This window comes from Aplidium turbinatum, chromosome 5 (genome assembly GCF_918807975.1).
Source record: "Aplidium turbinatum chromosome 5, kaAplTurb1.1, whole genome shotgun sequence".
NCBI classification, from domain to species: Eukaryota; Metazoa; Chordata; class Ascidiacea; order Aplousobranchia; family Polyclinidae; genus Aplidium; species Aplidium turbinatum.
In genome coordinates, this window is record NC_137476.1 from 34,321,203 (window position 1) to 34,341,101 (window position 19,899).

The 19,899-nt window shown below is 39.5% G+C and overlaps 1 protein-coding gene across 1 annotated transcript; it reads left to right on the forward strand.

The window, feature by feature from the left end:
• Positions 1 to 880: 880 nt before the first annotated feature.
• LOC145770731 (lactadherin-like) lies at positions 881 to 17,878 on the forward strand. Its single transcript, XM_082582430.1, has 6 exons — positions 881 to 1,010; positions 12,669 to 12,789; positions 13,043 to 13,182; positions 13,414 to 13,607; positions 14,063 to 14,212; positions 15,765 to 17,878. Exons 1-6 carry the CDS (start codon positions 953 to 955, stop codon positions 15,957 to 15,959), a joined length of 858 nt encoding a protein of 285 aa, XP_082438556.1. The 5' UTR covers positions 881 to 952; the 3' UTR covers positions 15,960 to 17,878.
• Positions 17,879 to 19,899: the final 2,021 nt, after the last annotated feature.

Genomic DNA, 19,899 nt, shown 5'->3' on the forward strand with positions numbered 1-19,899 from the left:
CGTGCTAATTAATCGTTAATAACTGGAGCTACGAAAATCACAGAACCAAAATATTTTACAAGATAATAGCCATGTGTATTGTGCGTATACAAATTAAATTTTTACCCAACAAATTTATTAAAATAAAGTGACAATCTGCTTTTATTCCGACGTTTCGTTAATCAGACACGACTGACTTCTTCAGGGGGCGTTTAGTTAATGAGCAATTAGTTTAATTTAAAAAAAATTGCTTCCAAACTGAACGAAAGCCTTTTTGCTTGTGAGTCCTGATTCGATGATTTTTCTTTGAAGTCGTACTCAACAAAATACGAGACCTTGCAGTTTACAGTAATTGCAGGTAGTTCAAACAGATTTTCTGCAAATTGGTTAGTAAAATGTAGCAGAAAAATAGCCGCTCTAAACAAAAAGATGTCATACAATTGACTGAGTTTCGCTTTTAGTAGCATGATCGTTGCTTACTTCACAGTGTAGATTCTAGCGATTTGTTTTAGCCTGATGCTGCGAGTTCACAATAATAATAACCAATTGCACTAGCTTTCGGAACACAGTTCCCTAGTCATGTGCTATGACAAATGGTGTTGAAGTCAGCGAGTGTTGTTTAATGCAGCTCTTTTGTTTGGCTTGAGGCTGCTGGCTGTTGAGTTTCTGTGTCGCCAGGCGTTACCACTGTGAAACCTTGTTGAATCAGTTGATTAATAGATTAGGTGACGCAGTTCTTCCCTTTCGGCGCGTTTGTTGATTTTTGGATTCTGTCTACTCATGAAAATGGCTTCTTTGAAGCGTAATTGTACCGCGTCATTTTCTCTGGCAAGCGAATGTTAGTCTACAATCTACATCTTTCAAGTTCACATATTTGAGGAGTTTTTGTTTTTAGTGTTTCGTTTTAATGAGGTTTCATTACATTAAATTCAGGGACAAATTTGCTTTCAAATAAGTGTTCTTACATGCCAAGATGAAGTTACTTGTTGTTTTAGCAATCTTCTATTCTATCGTGGCAACTCAAGCAAAAAGTAAGTCAAACCTGTTCATTTGCAGCTTTAAAGATTTACCAATAAAACAGTTGATATTAAAGTGGCATTCAATAAAACAGTTGATATTAAAGTGGCATTCAATAAAACAGTTGATATTAAAGTGGCATTCAATAAAACAGTTGATATTAAAGTGGCATTCAATAAAACAGTTGATATTAAAGTGGCACTCAATAAAACAGTTGATATTAAAGTGGCATTCAATAAAACAGTTGATATTAAAGTGGCATTCAATAAAACAGTTGATATTAAAGTGGCATTCAATCAGTGGTGCCGAAGTAGGGGGGATGGGGGGGTATATCCCCCCCCCCCAATAATCAGAAAAAATAAAATTTGCTATGAAGTTTTACTTCGATTTAGTTGTTTTTAAGCATCTGGAACAGCTGTTGTTTTTCTTTTATTGATGTTTGATCACAGTGCAAAATTGTCTTCGATTTGACGCTAGACAATGAAGGACCTTCATTGAAGGTATTAAGGACGAGTTAGACCAGGCCACTGGCCACGGTACTGCAGTAATTAAGAAACTGCAGAAACATATGTTTGGGACTTGTGCTGATTTTCAAGCCTTTGGCACTTATAGAGCAATTTAGTATCATGTTGCAAGGAGAAAAGCTTGATATTGACTCTTGTGAAAAGCTGTTTCAAACCTTGAAAATCACTCGAGAGAAATATCTTGATTTGGAGTTTGAAAACAATTACAAAAATGCAGTTTCACTTCCGGAAAAATTTGCTGCTAATTTTATCACGCCTTTGCAAGCACCACGGCAAAGAAGAGTCCCAGAAAGATTGGGTGGAAGCTCGATGGCAGCTACGAGCTACTGCAGACACTCAACTGCATTACAAAATACTTTACAATCAGTTCATGGACAGAGTTATCTCTGAACTGACCGAACGGTTTGAAAGTAGCCTGGATTGTGATTCGGAAAAGTATAAAGAACTTGCACGTATTTTCAAGACCGGCTTAGTTCCTGAAATGGTCAAAACTTACCTAGAGCTGAATAAACAGTTGGTCACAGCGGTAAACCATAATTTCTTCGTGGGAAAATTGTAACTTAAAGTTCCCGGATCCTTTCGTCTGCATATAATGACCGAAGAAACACACACTTGAACTTCTTTTCAAAAAGTGTATTTCTGTAAAAATTAGCCCACGGCTACCGAAAACGAGGGGGTGCAACGCGTACACCACTTAAACTGTCACTACACAACAGATTACTTGGATAAAAGACGGAGAGTTTGTCCAGCTAGCAAGCACCAAATAAACCAGTTAAATGTGCGACCGACTTCCAACACACGACTTCAAGAATGAATCAGAAAAATTTGTGATAACTCAAAGGCACGCCAGCAGTTCGTGACGCAGCATTTCATGTCCAAACAGGCCTCAAACTGAAACAGGTTTAAACCGGTCTGACACGAGTCTTACGGACGATGGTGCAATTTTGGCTCATGTTTTAGGAATTTCCATGACGTAATATTCAGTAGACCCGAACGGTTTCTACATGACGTTTGACCAGGCGAACAACCGTCTGTAACATAGCGGCCCCTAGTTATGACAGTCTGACATGGCATAACTAAAAAAGAATTGACGACAATTGTGAGCCAATGAATAAAAACACATGATACACAAATTGTTTGAATCACTCACGTTTAAGTTAATACGCAAATACAAAGGGCCTGCAAAGAATGAACAGCAATAAGAATAAACACGACGATACATGAAATTGGTACCATAGGTAGTAGGTACACGCAAAAAATGACGCTATATACCATGGTTGCGATAATAACCGACTGTTCTGGGCTCAGACAAGTGTCGGCCACCGCAGACAAAACCAGGCTCAAACCCTAACACTTAGGTGTTCTTTACGGGGGCGAGGCACGAAATATCCCTCAACACACAGTCTACTTTCACTTTCCCCGTACTCTCATCATAGTTGCAGACGGCAACTTTAGCTCTACGAACCACAGGCTTCCCTTTCCTAATTTGTGGAACTACCTCATGCACCCTCCCAAGTTGATACTTCCCACGTTTACCAATGTCCTGGAGAGAACCTACCACTACAAGTTGACCAGGCTCCAAATTCTCGGCCATTTTTAGCCATTTTTTCCGGCCCTGAAGACCTGGCAAGTAAAAATCGATCCATTTACTCCAAAACTGATGAGAAAGTGACAAATTGAACCGATAATCCCTTCTTAGTTGGTCACGATCATGTGGTTGCCCAACAGCACAGTATGGGTCTAAGTATGGAGTCAAAAGTGAGGCAGGGGTGATGACAGTAAAATCCCTAGGGTCGTCACTCAAAGGTACCAAAGGGCGTTCGTTCACGATCCGAACGGCACTACTGGTGTACGTAAGCAGTTCAATAAATTTGGGCTTACGACTTGAAGAGTCCAAAATGTGAAAAAATGCGATTTTAAATTGTTTAACCATTGCCTCCCAGGCGCCACCTTGCGCCGGAGCATACGGAGGTATAAATTCCCAGTTTATCGCTCTCTGTCTCAGGGCATTGTGAAATTCAGCTGATTCTATCAACTCGGGTAACTTCTTAGATGCTGCCTGAAAGGTGCTTCCATTGTCGGAATAGATAGCATTAACCTGCCCACGTAAATCTGTAAACCGTGTAAAGGCAAGTAAAAAATCACTCAGCGACAATGACGTAACCAGCTCAACATGAATAGCGCGAGATGCCATACATGTGAACAAGAGTCCCCAAGCTTTTTTGTGACTTCTACCTTCAACAAAAGTTAAAGGTCCAAGATAATCTAAGCCGCAATCAAAAAAGGGTTTCCTATGCGCAGTTGTGCGAGACAAAGGTAAATCAGACATGAGCTGCCTTATAGGTCGAGCTTTCTCAATCGCGCATACACCACAGTCATTAAGATACCTCTTCACGGAGGCATTACCATTAGCAATCCAAAACTTCTGTCGCGTAGACAACAAAGTGTGCTGTACTCCACAGTGCGCATTTCCATTATGATGCGACAGTACAACAAGCCTAGTGAAGGGGTGCTTCGAAGGCAAAACAATCGGATGCTTTGCTTCAAGAGAGATCTCGGGAGAATTACTTAAGCGCCCTTCAATGCGGATTACACCAGCGTCATCTACACAAGGTCTGTACTTTTTAAGTGAACGTAATTCTTTCAACCGTTCCTTCTCACGTTGCGAAGCGCCAACACTACCTCGCTTTATCACTTCCTCAAGGGCATCCGGCGATCGTTTGGTCATTAAATGTACCACATCGCCATACACGCTCTTCTGAACAAACTTCACAGCCAACTCTGAAGCACTGTTAAGATAAGATGCATCCAGTTTTGGCTTCACAAAGCTACGCTTTCTCGTTTTACAGCACAAAAATTCAACAAAAGAAACCAAATAAGCGATTCTCTTTTTCATAACATACAAAGAAGGTGCGGCCTCGATCAATCTGTGAAGACCACCCTGTCCAACGTCAAGCGACTCCTCTTCGTCACGAAGATATAGGCTATGGACACGGACAGGTACTGGAGTGGCATTTTCTACAGATGGAATTTCCTCACACTGGTAGAGAAGACTAGAACCATTTAACCACAACTCTCGAAATTCTTTCTTTGTAATAAGATTTGGCCTTGTGCCAACATCAGCTGGGTTCATATCGGTAGGGCAAAAACGCCAATCCTGGGCTCCAGACAACAATAAAATATGCTCAACTCGACGCGTAATAAACTTATTCAAACGTAAATCAGGGTTTTTAACCCACTGCAACACAGTACGAGAATCACACCAAAAATACTTAAGGCAGTCTGGCATCTTCAATGCCTCGTAGGCCTGCTTCACGAGTCTGGCTGTATTCAAAGCGGCAACAAGCTCTTTCCTAGCTATCGGCCAAGAAAACTGATTTTTTACAACAATGGTAGATTTACCCAGAACGAAAGACACACTCGGAACTCCGTTAACCAGTCTACGTAAGTAAACAACAGAAGAGAAAGCTTGATTCGAAGCATCACTAAACCCATGCAATTGATATGAAACAATATCATCCGGACTGCACACACCAGAGTTTGCAAAATACCATCTCGGTAACGAAAAATCCTTAAGCAGGTCCAAAGAGCGAAGCCACGACTCCCACTCTTTAACAAAGCTATCAGGGACCTCGGTGTCCCAATCAAACTTGTCTATCGCCAATTGCTGAAGTATAAGGCGTGCTTTTAGAAAAAATGGCGCTCCAAAGCCTAGCGGATCAAAATTTTGTCCAAGCTGACTGAGCATACTTCGGCGCGTGTGTTTAGCTAAGGGCTTTAAGGAACATGCGATACGCATCTCGTCAGACTCGGTTTGCCACACACAACCCAATGTCTTCGCTGATGGCAAAGTCATATTTTCAGTCTGAAAGTCAATGTCACGAATCAAAGGTGAAAGCATCTCATTATCCAAATTTGACAAGACAATCATAGCCTCCTTGTTAGCACTCCACTTACCAAGTTTAAACCCATGGCTATCAAACAAAGCAATTGATTCATGAGTGATTTGCTGAGCTTCCTCTAAGCTATCAGCCGAAAATATAAAATCATCCATGTACATATTATTTGCAATATTGCAGAGAGTCAATTCACCAGCACTGCTGGGATTCTGCTCGATCATTTTCTTTATAGCCAAGCAAGCGATATACGGGCTACTCTTTATTCCCCAAGGGTGTACACAAAAACGAAATGGTACCATCCTACCATTTTCAAGGTCATCATCTTCAAACCACAATATACGAAACAAATCCCTTTGCGACTCAGGTAATTTTATTTGAAAGAAGCATTTAGTCACATCAGCCATGAGACCAAATCTACCAAGCCGAAATCTAGCCAAGACATCTACCAGAGGGTTTAACAAGTCAGGACCCGAAAACATTACATCATTAACACAAGTTCCTCGAAATTCAGACTTGCCATCGTAAACAATGCGCTTTTTTAATTGTGACGTAACAAAGTATGGTAAATACCATTCAAATCCCTTGACATTTCCTGCTTCACCAGTACGCTCAATATAGCCATTTGATTTAAGATCTTTCATGGTGTCAGTAAGGAAATCACGAAGTTCAGGTTGTTTTAAAGCTTTCTTTCTTAAAGCAGCAGCTCTATCTGACGCCAACACAAAATTGTTAGGTAGATCAATATCTTCCTTCAACGGAACAGGTATCTCAAATTGACCATCTTTCAACTCAATATTCGGTTCGACAAGTTCTCTAGCCAAATTATCATTGCGAGACAATTCACAGGTTTCATTTTGCAACGTCAAATCCTGAATGACTTTATTCAGGTCTGCTATTTCCATATCACGAGACTCAATTTTACGCTGAAAGCCAGAGATGACATCCGACTCTAAAGACGTCTGCACTCTGCACACTTTAGCAACGCTTTCATCTAAGGGTGACTTACCACCACAAGCCAACCAGCCTAGAGGAGTGAGCAAAGCATGTGGTTCACTACGATTTTCACCAACACGCTCTTTTTTTGCACACATCAAATAAGCGTTGTCGTTGCCAATCAGTACATCTACAGTACTACAATCATTCAAATGAAACATATTCACGTCATGAAAATGACGGAAACCATTTAAATCTTGTTTATGCGGTAAAGTTTTAACATCATCAGCCCAAGCTGGGTTAACCACCGAGGTTATATCACAAAACAGTTCATCAGTCTCTAACGACTGGATGTTGAGTTTGACAAGGTCAGCACAAGTAGCTTTCTGACCAGCCAGGGTATCCATTTTAAACGACGCTTTATCGTACGGTTTAAGATCAAGTTCACACACCAAATCACTCGAAACAAACGTCAACTGCGAACCAGGATCATGCTGACAATACACCAACTTCGATTTGCCAGTCATTGGATTCAAAACACGAGCAGCAGTAACGCGGTTAAAAGCTGCTTTAACATTTCCAATCTTAACATTACGCACAGGAACTCTGGCACGAGCATCATCTTTCCCGACCGAATCCAGAGAATCACGTGACGTCACATAAAAATCATGCAGAAGAAAATAGTGTTTCCTATCGTTGTTAGGCACACACTTACGACAGTTATTTGCATGAACGCAATCCCTAACCATATGCTGGCGCAAACAATTCAAGCATTTGCCAGCTTTCACAATGACATCTCTCCGATCTTTAGGTGTCAAGCGCAAAAATTCTTTACAATTAGACAAAAAATGATATTCAACTTGACCACGTGACGAACAACAAATGCATGCCGGTAGGTTTTTACGTCTGGCTTCACCACCGCGCGGTGCGCCAACAACAGTCGAGTACTGCGAACTCCCTGACATCACATCATCATGGGGTTTTACGGACGTCTGCCTAACCGGACATGAAGGCAATTTTCCTTTGCCAAACTTTTTAAATTGCTGCGACTCACCAGAATCGCCCATTAGCATAATGCTAAAATCAGTCGACTTACGCGTTTCCTCCCGTACTACAAATTCAAACAAACTCTGAAAGGTAGGCTCATCAGTGCCACCATACTGATCACCTAAAAAGTCAAGATAATGCTGCTTAGCGTCAAACGGGAGTCGCTTAGCCAAATCCAAAACAAAACGTCCTTCCAATTTATCACGCTGACCATAAGCTTGCGCGTAAAGCAAACACTGCGACAATTCATCTTTAAACTCTTTCAGATCACTGGAAGAGGTTGAAGTCAATTTGCTACCATAGCGATACTTTCTAATTTCCGGTTCTGCAAAAAGACCTCCACGAACCCCAAAACGCTGGGACAAGCGAGCTAACGACATTTCTATCCTGTCTTCCTCTGACAAGCCAGGGGTGTCAGAAACCAAATTAGCAATCGTTTGCGCAGCTGTCCTAACACAAGCTGCTTGTAACAAAGTCAAACGAGTCCCCTTAAAGGGCGAAGCTGCCATTAAGGCCGTAACACGATTTTTAAAGAAGATAAATGGCATATTATTACCATCGTAACCAATCAAGGCCGCCTTATCGAAAAACGTCCTACTATTTTGGTATTCAAAAAAGCAATCCTGCTGTTGAGAACTCGATTTAGCGGGAGAAGACAAGCTATATCCCTTAAGGGGCTGAGTGGGCTCAGTCACATGCACAGCCCGACCACGATCCTCACACACGTTAAAATCAGGAGACGCAATACGCCTCTCACAACCACCCAAATTACGTGTAGCTGGGCGATCAAAACCTAGCGGCGCAGAAAACTGTGAAGGGGGCAAAGCATTACTACTAATGGCGGCCCCGTGACCTGTACGCTCTGGGGGAGGAGTTCGGTTGTAATTCGCAGACCTTGGCTCTACAGCATTCGGAAGACCCTTAGCCGCGGCCCCGAGACCTCCTGAAACAGCTGGAAAACGTGTGGATTGCCCTGGTCCACTCACAGGTTGAACGGGCGTTTGGAAAAGGTTATGTAAATTAAACTGCGATTGATGTTCATTTCTGGAATGCTTAGAAGAGCCCTTCTTAGAGCTACGCCGAGAGCCCACCTCTGATCGATATTCAGCTAAAACTACCTCTTTACGATGTTCAGCCCTCAACTGAGCGTCTTTGAGTGCGAACTCAGCAGCTCTCGCTTCGGCTCTCGCGGCGGCCTCAGCTGCTCTCGCTTCGGCCTCAGCTCTCGCGGCAGCCTCAGCTCGAATGGCCTCAGCTCTCGCGGCAGCCTCAGCAGCTCTCGCTTCGGCCTCAGCTTGTTATCTGGAGCTCCTCTCGTCTTAGCTGCAGGTTAATTTGTGCCACTATCCGAGACGAAGTCCTAGACATCCTAGTGCTTACATTTGAGGCGCTATCCTCAGGATGTATGTCAGCATCCAACATATCTGAGAACTCACTTTCTTTTTGTTCAAAGTTATTTTTTAACGAGTTAAATTCGGGATCTACCCTATCACGAAGTTCTGCCAAGATTGCAGAGTTAAAGATTTTAGTCAAAAGAGCATGGAAATGCAGTAATTCCTCTTCTAAATTAGATAAGTTAGATCGAAAAATTAACAGTTCCTGCTTATCACTCAAAGAACCTAGGGCTACAGAAAGTTCCCCAATTTGAGTCAAAATATCCCGTCTAAGATGCCGGGCCTCTCGAACTGACTTAGCCTCATCGTTAATGGGTCCCTCCCCAGAATGGCCTGCCCGACCGCAAAGAACATCATCAGGCTTAAACTCAGTCGAGTCTACGGCGGTCGAGTCCTTGTCGCCACCGAGTGTAGACATATTAAATGTTGGGGCTAAATTTAACAATTAAAAAAAAATTAAGTTACACAAACACACAAATTTATTAGGCTACAGTAGTTATAAAAAACTTAACTGCAAAGACAGTAAAAATACAAAAAAGAATTTAAATGCACGATACCGTAGCTGTACGAGTATGAAGTCCTAAAGTCCACAAAACTTGCTTGGATTCTTCCACTTGAATCTACAAGCACAGATGGATTGTCTTTTAATCTTCTTTCTTGCCAATGATTGTCAAAGTTATTTTTCTTCTGTACCAAACTGAGAAGAAATGTCTTTACTTTTCTTTGCTTCTGTAAGAGTGTAGACTACCAACCAACAAATCTTCTTTTATTATTTCTTGTACTTCTAATTAGTTCTTCTGCACTAGCTGACAACAAACACGTCGTTTAATTTTATGCCTTCAAGTGCTTCTTGGCCTACCAGCTAACAAATTCGTCGTTTATTTTTCTTGCTTTAATTTCTTCTTGACCTACCAACTGACAAGAACTCGTCTTTTATTTTTTATGGTCACAGCGGTAAACCATAATTTCTTCGTGGGAAAATTGTAACTTAAAGTTCCCGGATCCTTTCGTCTGCATATAATGACCGAAGAAACACACACTTGAACTTCTTTTCAAAAAGTGTATTTCTGTAAAAATTAGCCCACGGCTACCGAAAACGAGGGGGTGCAACGCGTACACCACTTAAACTGTCACTACACAACAGATTACTTGGATAAAAGACGGAGAGTTTGTCCAGCTAGCAAGCACCAAATAAACCAGTTAAATGTGCGACCGACTTCCAACACACGACTTCAAGAATGAATCAGAAAAATTTGTGATAACTCAAAGGCACGCCAGCAGTTCGTGACGCAGCATTTCATGTCCAAACAGGCCTCAAACTGAAACAGGTTTAAACCGGTCTGACACGAGTCTTACGGACGATGGTGCAATTTTGGCTCATGTTTTAGGAATTTCCATGACGTAATATTCAGTAGACCCGAACGGTTTCTACATGACGTTTGACCAGGCGAACAACCGTCTGTAACAACAGTAGACAATCGATGAGTTATTAAACTGATTCATTCAGAAAGGCAACAGGAGTAAAATCTCTGTGCGATGCTAAAAGAGTTTACCAGGCATTGTCCTAGTTGGAAAGATCTCTCTATTCTCAAATACTCCAGCTGATTAAGATCCTCTTAGTTTGGCTGTTAAGCTCTGCTGCTTGTGAGAGGTGTTTTTCCAATCTTCGTAGATTGAAAACCTGGCTGAGAAATACTTTGGGACAGGAAAGGTTGAATGCTAGCATTGTTTGCAACATTCACGACAATAGCCTATTCTTAATGACATCATCATAAATAACAGTGCTAATTAATTAATTGCTAATGAGTTTTCAATGCGCACTACCGTAAGACGCAATATGTTCGGTTGTAACTAGTTTTTGTGATGTGTTTGAAAGTTGTCATTTTTGCCATAAATTTGAAGATGTCTTCTGTAGCTTCGATTGTTTTCAGTCTCCTGACTAGTGACTTTGTCCTATAGTGCACTAAGTGTTGTGATTCTAGTGAAGGAGAGGGCAAGAAGAAAAGTAGGTAGGCTATAACTTTTGTTTTTTTTGGAAAAACTAAATATTCATTGGAAGGTCATAGGTTTGAATCCCGCTGGAGGTACCAATTTTTTTTTACTTTTTTCTTAATCTTGCGGCAGTCATTCACAAGAGCACTTTTATCTTCATGATTTCTTATATGTATATTATGCTGTTAGCAGCTAATTTACCGAGGTCCGGTGATTGTTTAATAAACTTAATACTGGTAGCCTACCACTAAAATTGTGTATAAAAATATGCATCCCTCCCAATGTTCAAAATCGTCTAAAAATTTGATAAAATTTTGATTTATCCCCCCCAATCCTCAACTAACTTCGGCACCACTGCATTCAATAAAACCGTTGATATTAAAGTGGCATTCAATAAAACAGTTGATATTAAAGTGGCATTCAATAAAACAGTTGATATTAAAGTGGCATTCAATAAAACAGTTGATATTAAAGTGGCATTCAATAAAACAGTTGATATTAAAGTGGCATTCAATAAAACAGTTGATATTAAAGTGGCATTCAATAAAACAGTTGATATTAAAGTGGCATTCAATAAAACAGTTGATATTAAAGTAGCATTCAATAAAACAGTTGATATTAAAGTGGCATTCAATAAAACAGTTGATATTAAAGTGGCATTCAATAAAACAGTTGATATTAAAGTAGCATTCAATAAAACAGTTGATATTAAAGTGGCATTCAATAAAACAGTTGATATTAAAGTGGCATTCAATAAAACAGTTGATATTAAAGTAGCATTCAATAAAACAGTTGATATTAAAGTGGCATTCAATAAAACAGTTGATATTAAAGTGGCATTCAATAAAACAGTTGATATTAAAGTGGCATTCAATAAAACAGTTGATATTAAAGTGGCATTCAATAAAACAGTTGATATTAAAGTGGCATTCAATAAAACAGTTGATATTAAAGTAGCATTCAATAAAACAGTTGATATTAAAGTAGCATTCAATAAAACAGTTGATATTAAAGTGGCATTCAATAAAACAGTTGATATTAAAGTAGCATTCAATAAAACAGTTGATATTAAAGTAGCATTCAATAAAACAGTTGATATTAAAGTAGCATTCAATAAAACAGTTGATATTAAAGTAGCATTCAATAAAACAGTTGATATTAAAGTAGCATTCAATAAAACAGTTGATAATTACGAAGAAATACCTCACTGGTTTCAACAGTGAAGTAAATTATTCTTTACATACAAGATTATTTGCAATATTTTCATAAAACACTTGTCACAGCACTTTGTGACAGTAACCTATTCTAAAAGCCACAATTTTGTAAACGTCATGATAACATTGGAATGTTTTTTTATATAATTTTAAATTGACTTCTTTTTGCTGATCGAAAGAAGCAAAATAATTTAGCCTGCTTCGTTTATTAGCTGGTTTTATCCCAGACAGCAAATCAGTCCGTTTTACATTGATTTAGCGTCTGCAGACGTTGAATAGTGTTAAAAAGGCTGATTTTCTGCGCACTTCACTTTCATATACCTCAAGACACATAAGTGACTAAAAACAAAATGTGATATTATTTGCGACACAAATCAAGGCACCAGCAAATTTCATAAACTCACGAGTCTTGTTAAATGGATTAGGTGTGTCATTAATAATTATGAAAGAATTCGGTTATAGAAAAGAGCGAAAACTCAAAAAGTTTGCATTATTTATTCTTTGTTTTGACATTGGATACACTTTAGTCACTCGCGATGCAATGTAATTCTTATTTGCCACTCCTCTCTGTCATTTTAGTCGTGCTTCATTTTATTGCTTGAAAAGTATAACTTTTGTAAGGTTTTCCAAAAAATCTATTGGAAATTTACTGGGTCATGTTTTAAACAGTAATTCCAGTTGGGGGAAGCTCAAGGTACTCCCTTTCCTACTGGCAAGCTTACCAAAAGTGCTTCGACATTGGAGCCTCATTGGCTTCACCGCAAGACTTGGAGACTGCGAAATCGGATGGGTACGTAGGCTAGCACAAACTTCCATGCGAAGGGTTCCATCCTTTACGGAGAACAATCGTTAACGACCCGGAAGAACTGCGACACTAGGCTGAAAATCGCCAATTATGAAGAATTTTTATTGACAGTATATTGTATCCAACTGGTGTAAAATACATTAATATTATTACGTACGTTATCGCTGCGAATGCATGCTTAATTTTTGTTCTTTTTTTCGCACTTCAATTTTTTAATTGTAGAATGTGTTTCTTTTAGATATTCCTACTGCCAATGCGGCTGGCTAAATGATAAGACAGCCAAATTTCCAATGGCTGTGGCTCGTAAGGAATGCGGTGGAAAAGCTGGAATTCATCCTTGTACCTGGAAAAATACATGGAATGCATTTTGCTACATGGGTGAGACGAGTGGTAAAAACCAAATGAATTCTAGAAAATACAATTATTTGGTATAATTACAGTATTGGAAATTGTTGTAGAGGACGTTTCGTGCCAGGGGCCAAGCAATGAATTGCTGTAAGTTTCGTATTTGTGACTCTTAAATATAATCACGCAGGAAAGCCCACACTTTTGAAGATGTTTTATCTTAAATTGTTTTCAGTCAAATTTCATCATTGTGGCATCACATAGGTGATCCTGTCGGAAACTGCTCCAAACCTCTAGGAATGGAAACCAGAGCGATCCGAGATCTCCAAATAACATCTTCATCAACATATCACAGCTTTTGGAATGAGCGTTGGGATGCTTCAAGAGCCAGATTACACAAAGGAGGAATTATAAATGGTTGGATGCCTCATCATGATGGAAGGAATCAATACATTGAGGTAAGCGTACAGTAGAAAGAATCCAGGATACAAATTTTTTACAAAACCTTTTATAAACTATCTTCCCCGAACCTTATCAATGATCTTTGAATGCATACATGGTGTAACATATAACTATCAAAGAAATAGCAAATAGCTAATGTGTGTTTTAAGTTTCAAAACATACGCTTGAAGAAAGAAACTATCAACAAACTATAAAAAAGAAAAGAAAAACAAACATGAAACCCATGAAAAATAAAGAAATGAGTCTGTGATCGTAGGATAGACCAAATTGTCAAACGACAGAGCACTAAACAAGATCAGTAGGTAGTTATCTGTAAACCTTTTACTAACTTCTTATTAACGTTTTATAAAGATACTTCTATTATGGTTCTTTTACTATTTACATTGTAAAATAAATTATTGTTTCTGTTGTAAAAATAAATTATTGTTACGTTATAAACATTTTACTCCAGGTGAATCTTGAAGAGCCGATGGCTGTCACAGGAATTATCACACAAGGCCTGAAGCGATATCTTCGGCATCAGTATATGACTTCGTTCAAAATCACGTTCAGTAAAGATGGAGGGTCTTGGATATATTACAGTGAAGACAGATCTCCGAAGGTTAGCTAAGTGGTTGATGTCTTGTGTGCCTTGGTGAATGCACGAAACACAAAGAACCGATTGCAACATTATGAGTTGTTTTTTATTGATGTATGCGTAAGCTATCTGTCCACACAGCATCAACCACAATATCGATATAGCTAAATTATATCCAAATGTCTTGAAAGACGTTTTGTACTCCTTACTGTGCAAAGTTTCCAGTAAATATTGCGGTATTGTATGATCAGTTATATCTGCGACAGATTTTTTTTATGAAAGTAGCTCATGCCAACTCCTGTATCAAATCAAAATTGAACTTGTTCTACTGCCAAGTCCATGGTTGAGGAATGACTGTTGTAGCCTACTTTGCCTTTAAAAAGAGGGTAAGCTATACCGGTATGTATGTGGTACCACTACACAAGTTGTTGACCCATACAAAACCCGCCGCCACTTGGCAGCAGATTTGATTACGTTATTAAAATGTAAATCTAATGTAATTTTGTTTTCGTCCGTCTGTTTGTTTTCCACACTATTGCTTTTAACCGCTGCGTATTTCTTGATGCTTACAATTAGTTAGCTAGTTACCTTCAAGAAGTTGAAATTTATTGCATTTTATCAATATTTTCAGATTCCTGATGAGGGCTTAGGTTAAGCTGAAAACGTTTGAATGTTAAACTATTTTGTAAATATGTAAAAAATATATAGGCTACTGTTGTAATGCTCAACCCTGTGGTATTGTTGTGTCTTGCTTGTCTTTGGTATAAAAAAGCAAACTCTCTCCCGAAACTATATCATTAAAATGTGTTTATCATCATCATCATAATCCATCGTCGGTTTGTTCCCCACTAGTGGGGGTGGCCGATTGTTCCGCGCAGCAATTGTCTTAATCCCTTTTCTCCATTTCACCCTGTCCCTTGCATCTTCCTCCTTCAGTCCGACTTTTTTAAATTCATCCTTCACTTGTTGTTTCCACGTTCTTCTTGAACGACCGCGTTTCCTCTTCCCATCCACCTTTAGATCTAGTGCCTTTCTAAGAAAACTTCCTTCCTCCCTCCTTATCACATGTCCATACCATCTTACTCCATTTGCCCTTGCCAGTTGGTCTATGGTCTTTCTCATCTCTAGCATATCCAACAATTCTTCAGTCCTTTTTTCCCTTCTCGTTTTCACCCCACACATTGCTCTCACCATTGACCTTTCCGTTCTTCTCAGGATTGCCAGTTCACTCTCTCTCAATACCCATGTCTCGCTACCATATAGCATTGCAGGCCGCACACAGCTCCGATATACTTTTCCTTTCATCTTTAGTGAAAATTTTCTGCCATGCAACGTTTCCCCACATTCCCTGAACTTTGCCCAGCCCAATCTTGCCCTTGTTGTCACCGCTGCTTCACAATGATTTAGAGAAGTAAAAGTAGGAGAAAGGCGTTGCTATTATGCAAGTAGACTATACTCTGAAAAAGTCAGATGGAGCGAGTTTTAGCTGAGGCGTTTAATTTTTAGAATGACCTCCAAAATGATTGAACTTTTAGCCTATTATCAAATGAACTTTTACATACGTATTTATTTGCAGATTTTTACCGGAAACCACGACAACAATGGCCTTGTGAGAAACATGTTTCAGCACCCCATACTGGCGCAGTACATACGTGTTTACCCGCATACTTGGAAGCATCATATTTCGCTTCGGTTCGAACTTCTGGGATGCGACATAGAAGTTTACGACGAGGCATTAGAGCGACAAAGAGATACGTCTGTGCTTTCCTAGACAAGACTTCCACAAGGACAAAATCTTAAGAATAACTGTTATTCTTTTTTGTGTTTTATCTGTCATTGTAGGCTAACATTTGTTACAGTCAGGGCCGTGTTAACCGCCCTTCATTCCCCCCGGTTGGGGGCACGGCTGTTTAGGTTTTTTGACTAGACCTATTTAAAGGAGAAACAATCTTTTACAAAAGCTCGATAGTCAATAGCTTAGCATGCAAGGCCGTAGGCCTATTTACCACTTACCAAATTCCCGGCTGGGGGCCCATCTTCGTCTAGGGCCCACGCATATTTAGTTTGTGCAGTGTTTTTCAGCTTGTAATTTTAAACATTTAGTATGTAATTTTATTTTCATTTTTACAAAGTTTTCTCGCTTGATTTGCTTGCTCGATCTCATTTTATGCACCTAACTAGCAATGTGATGCATTTGTAGTTTCAGAAAGTGAATTAAGGGTGAAAAAAGTTACTCCGAAGTTAACACTGCTCACTTAAATAGCCTAGTTAATTAACAATTAATTAAATTGACAAATGTCGGTGTTAATGGAGATAGAACTTTTCTGTACGAAATTAATGGAGATAGGTTATGAAGTGAAATGTAGTCTACCATGAACACACATTAGATAAAACAAGGTGAGGAAGCCTCAGATAAATTTTCGAAGTGCTAGCCTGCCTACGTCATGCTGCGCTACAAAAAATTCAAGAAATAAATTATTGAAATACTTCTGTGGTCGCGAATGAAGTCTTTTATGAAATGGTAGCCTGATTAAACTTTAAACTAAACCTTCTAGGCCTACCCAATTTTAATTTGATAATTTTGGTTGCGCACAAAGCGACCTACAGTTACACACAAAGTGTGCGCTTTGATAAAAAAAAAACACATTATTCCACCAAGAATGTCTAAAAAGTAACCAAAACAAGATTATATTTGTAGAATTTTTCCAGAAAAATGCCTCCCACATCCGTATAGTGCAGTGGTCCCAACCTTTTTGTTGTCACGGACCCCTTTAGACAAATTATTAATTCTGCGGACCCCTACCTAAATTTTTCCTGAAACTCAATTAACATATCATTGACTATTGTAATAATTATGCTACTCAACTACTGTAGCCTACTGTGTCATATTGCATTGCCGCTATGACCCGCAAATATCAGGTTAAACAGTTGCTCAAATAAGAAAATGAATGAATTGTGTAGCGCTAGAGAGCTCTGTCGTCTCTGACGTCACACGCACACGTCACTAGAATCTTCCAGAAAGCTCCGCCTTGAGCGCATAACTGCACGTCTCGGGAATTCAATTCAGTAATCGGGAATTCAACTTCTGTAATCAACGTCACTATGCCGAATTCCTACCTTGGTTCATCGTTATGTAGAATTGCAGTCGTGTTGCGTTGTGTGATCATATGTAAAACTCGCAATCTCACACTAGTACCTTCTTAAAGAAGTTAAGCTCATGATTTTAAATCAATCAGTCGTTTGCTATGTAAAAATCAATCAGTCGTTTGCTATGTGAAAATCAATCAGTCGTTTGCTATGTGAAATTTAGTCTTTTGTAGAGTTCTACAACATGTGAAAATCAGAGTGTGTTAAGCTTTTGCTATGTGAAAATCAATAGTTTGTTGAGTTTTTGTTCAATATGAAAAGTCGGTTCTTTCAATATGGAAATCAGTTGAATGCAATATCAAAAGTCAGAACTTAAAACCAGTATCAAGAAATAAGTCTTGGTAATTCTAAAGCAATATATCGGTTTCGTTGTTGCTACTGTTTTCTATTTTTGGCACTGCCAGGATGACGTTTGGATCAGTTTATTGTTAATGTAGCAGCGACAACATTTCGTATCCAGTTGTTGGTGGTGGAGCTTTAATATTCCGGTGTTTTCCTTTACTTTCTGTGTTGCTGGATCGAAGATTAAAAACTATAAACAATTACGTTGTGAGCAAGCATTGATCTTCTGAGTTGAGTTAGTAAACAATACCGCAGCGTAATCGACCTCGTGTCCTATCATTCCTTGCCGACTTTGCCCAGGAATGTTGCCATCCCACTGATGGCTGTGTATGGGTGGACATGCTGAAAGCAGCGTCCGCTACAAATTGTTCAAGAAATGTCAGCAGTATTTGAATATTAAGGTGACCCAAAGTGCCATGCCGAAACTTTTTCAACGTAAGCAAATTTAGTGAGAGAAATGAAAGTGAAAAGATCGCTTTTCGTTTTTTTTTCAAAATTCATCAAGGTAATCACGGACCCCAGGTTGGAAACCACTGCTATAGTGCTTTTGCTTTTTCGGACATTACGCGTTGCATTGTCCAAATGTCGTAGAAATTTTGCTTTTTAAAAACTCTGATTTTTTTCCAACTTTTTGCCACATTCAGCATTGTCAGCATTCTTTTTTTTTCTAAAAAATAGTAGGCCTAATTAAGGTTGTTTACGGTTCCGTTCAGTAGTGATAAATAACGTAAAAATTACATAAAAAATAAGATAGGCTATATATACGGTACCGAATTTTATTTTTGGATTTGAATTATTTAAATAATTTAGGATTCGAGTCGATTCTAACCCACTATTCTAAATTTTCCATCCCTGGTTCAACACCAGTCACTACTCCGAGGATCAATTTTTGGTATATTGATGCCATCGCATCACACGTCGGTACGGAAAGACAAGTCAATTGTGGGGGCTTTTTTTCAGACAAAAGCAAGTCCTTGAGCTTTTCCAGTGCCTATTTAAAATGTCTCTTCATTCAATGCAACTTCCCATTCCCTCCAGTCTACCTCCAGTGCTGTGGTGGAGACGTTTCTTTGCGAGAAAAAACTCGGGAGAAAAAACGTGCAAGCCCAAGTAGGACTCAGCAACTCGCATTTCTAAATGCTCTTGTTTTTGAAAGATACGTAACAATAAATTCCACCTAAAATGTGTTGTCTATAACGCCTGTGAAATGGTAGTGTGAACTCTCGGGGTGTGTGCTTGAGCAACGCATTTCAGGAATGCTCTCCATTCAGCGGCACCTAGTGAATGGAATAATTCCCCGGTAACAATCGGAAAACTTCACTCTGTCAATCTCAGTAATCGGCCTTGCATCAAGAGCCTCTACAAGTAGGCTATGCAAAACTACCAGAATCAAACCAAACCACTCCATTAAGCGGGCTGAAGATGTTGCAGTCGTTGATGATGTGGTCTGCAGTCTGTTCCTCAGCACCACATTTGCAGTTAGAGAAAGATGCCGTTTCCCATTGGTGTATAGTTGAGTGGAAAAACCCGACGCCGGTACGGTCGAGACGGTTGAAAAGCGCACCCACGCCTGTCTTAGTTAGCCTACATCAGGCCGGTGGGACGGGTGTTAGCAATCTCGGCAGCCAGGATGAATGAGTGAAGTCTGGTGGTGCTTGATTTCCATTTACTGTCCGCTCAATTAGTTGCAAAGATATCTTATTTGTCAGCTTCGTCAAGCAGAAGTTGAGCGGCTGGCACGAATGGGTGTCTTGATTTCTATCGTCTGGGGAGCAGAGATCTTGGAGTGGAGAAGGTGGTTTAGTTCCAATGCATGTTGACCAAGAGACAGAATGGTTTCTTCGCGACAAAGCTCAGCAGGTTGGATGCAGCAAGAATAGGAAGATTGTCAAATGGTGTGGGACTCAGGCATCCGGTCACAGTGCGTTAGGCGCTGTCAAGAAGCATCAGACCAATAAGCTAGACGTACCATTAATGTTTTGCCGAGAAAAACAGTTTTATAATTGTGGGCGTTGAACCGACAACGTTTAATGTGTCGATTCAACGTGATCGTTGCGTAATTGTGCAATTTTGAGAGTTCATGCTTGGTTTTACCAACTTTGCAAACTTTCATAAACATAAAAATTGTTCATTCTGCCACAAGGTGACGCATTTCTATAGAGATAGTTTGTTGTTTTGCCATGGATGATGATTTACGTAGCCTACGGTACATCTCTGGTTTT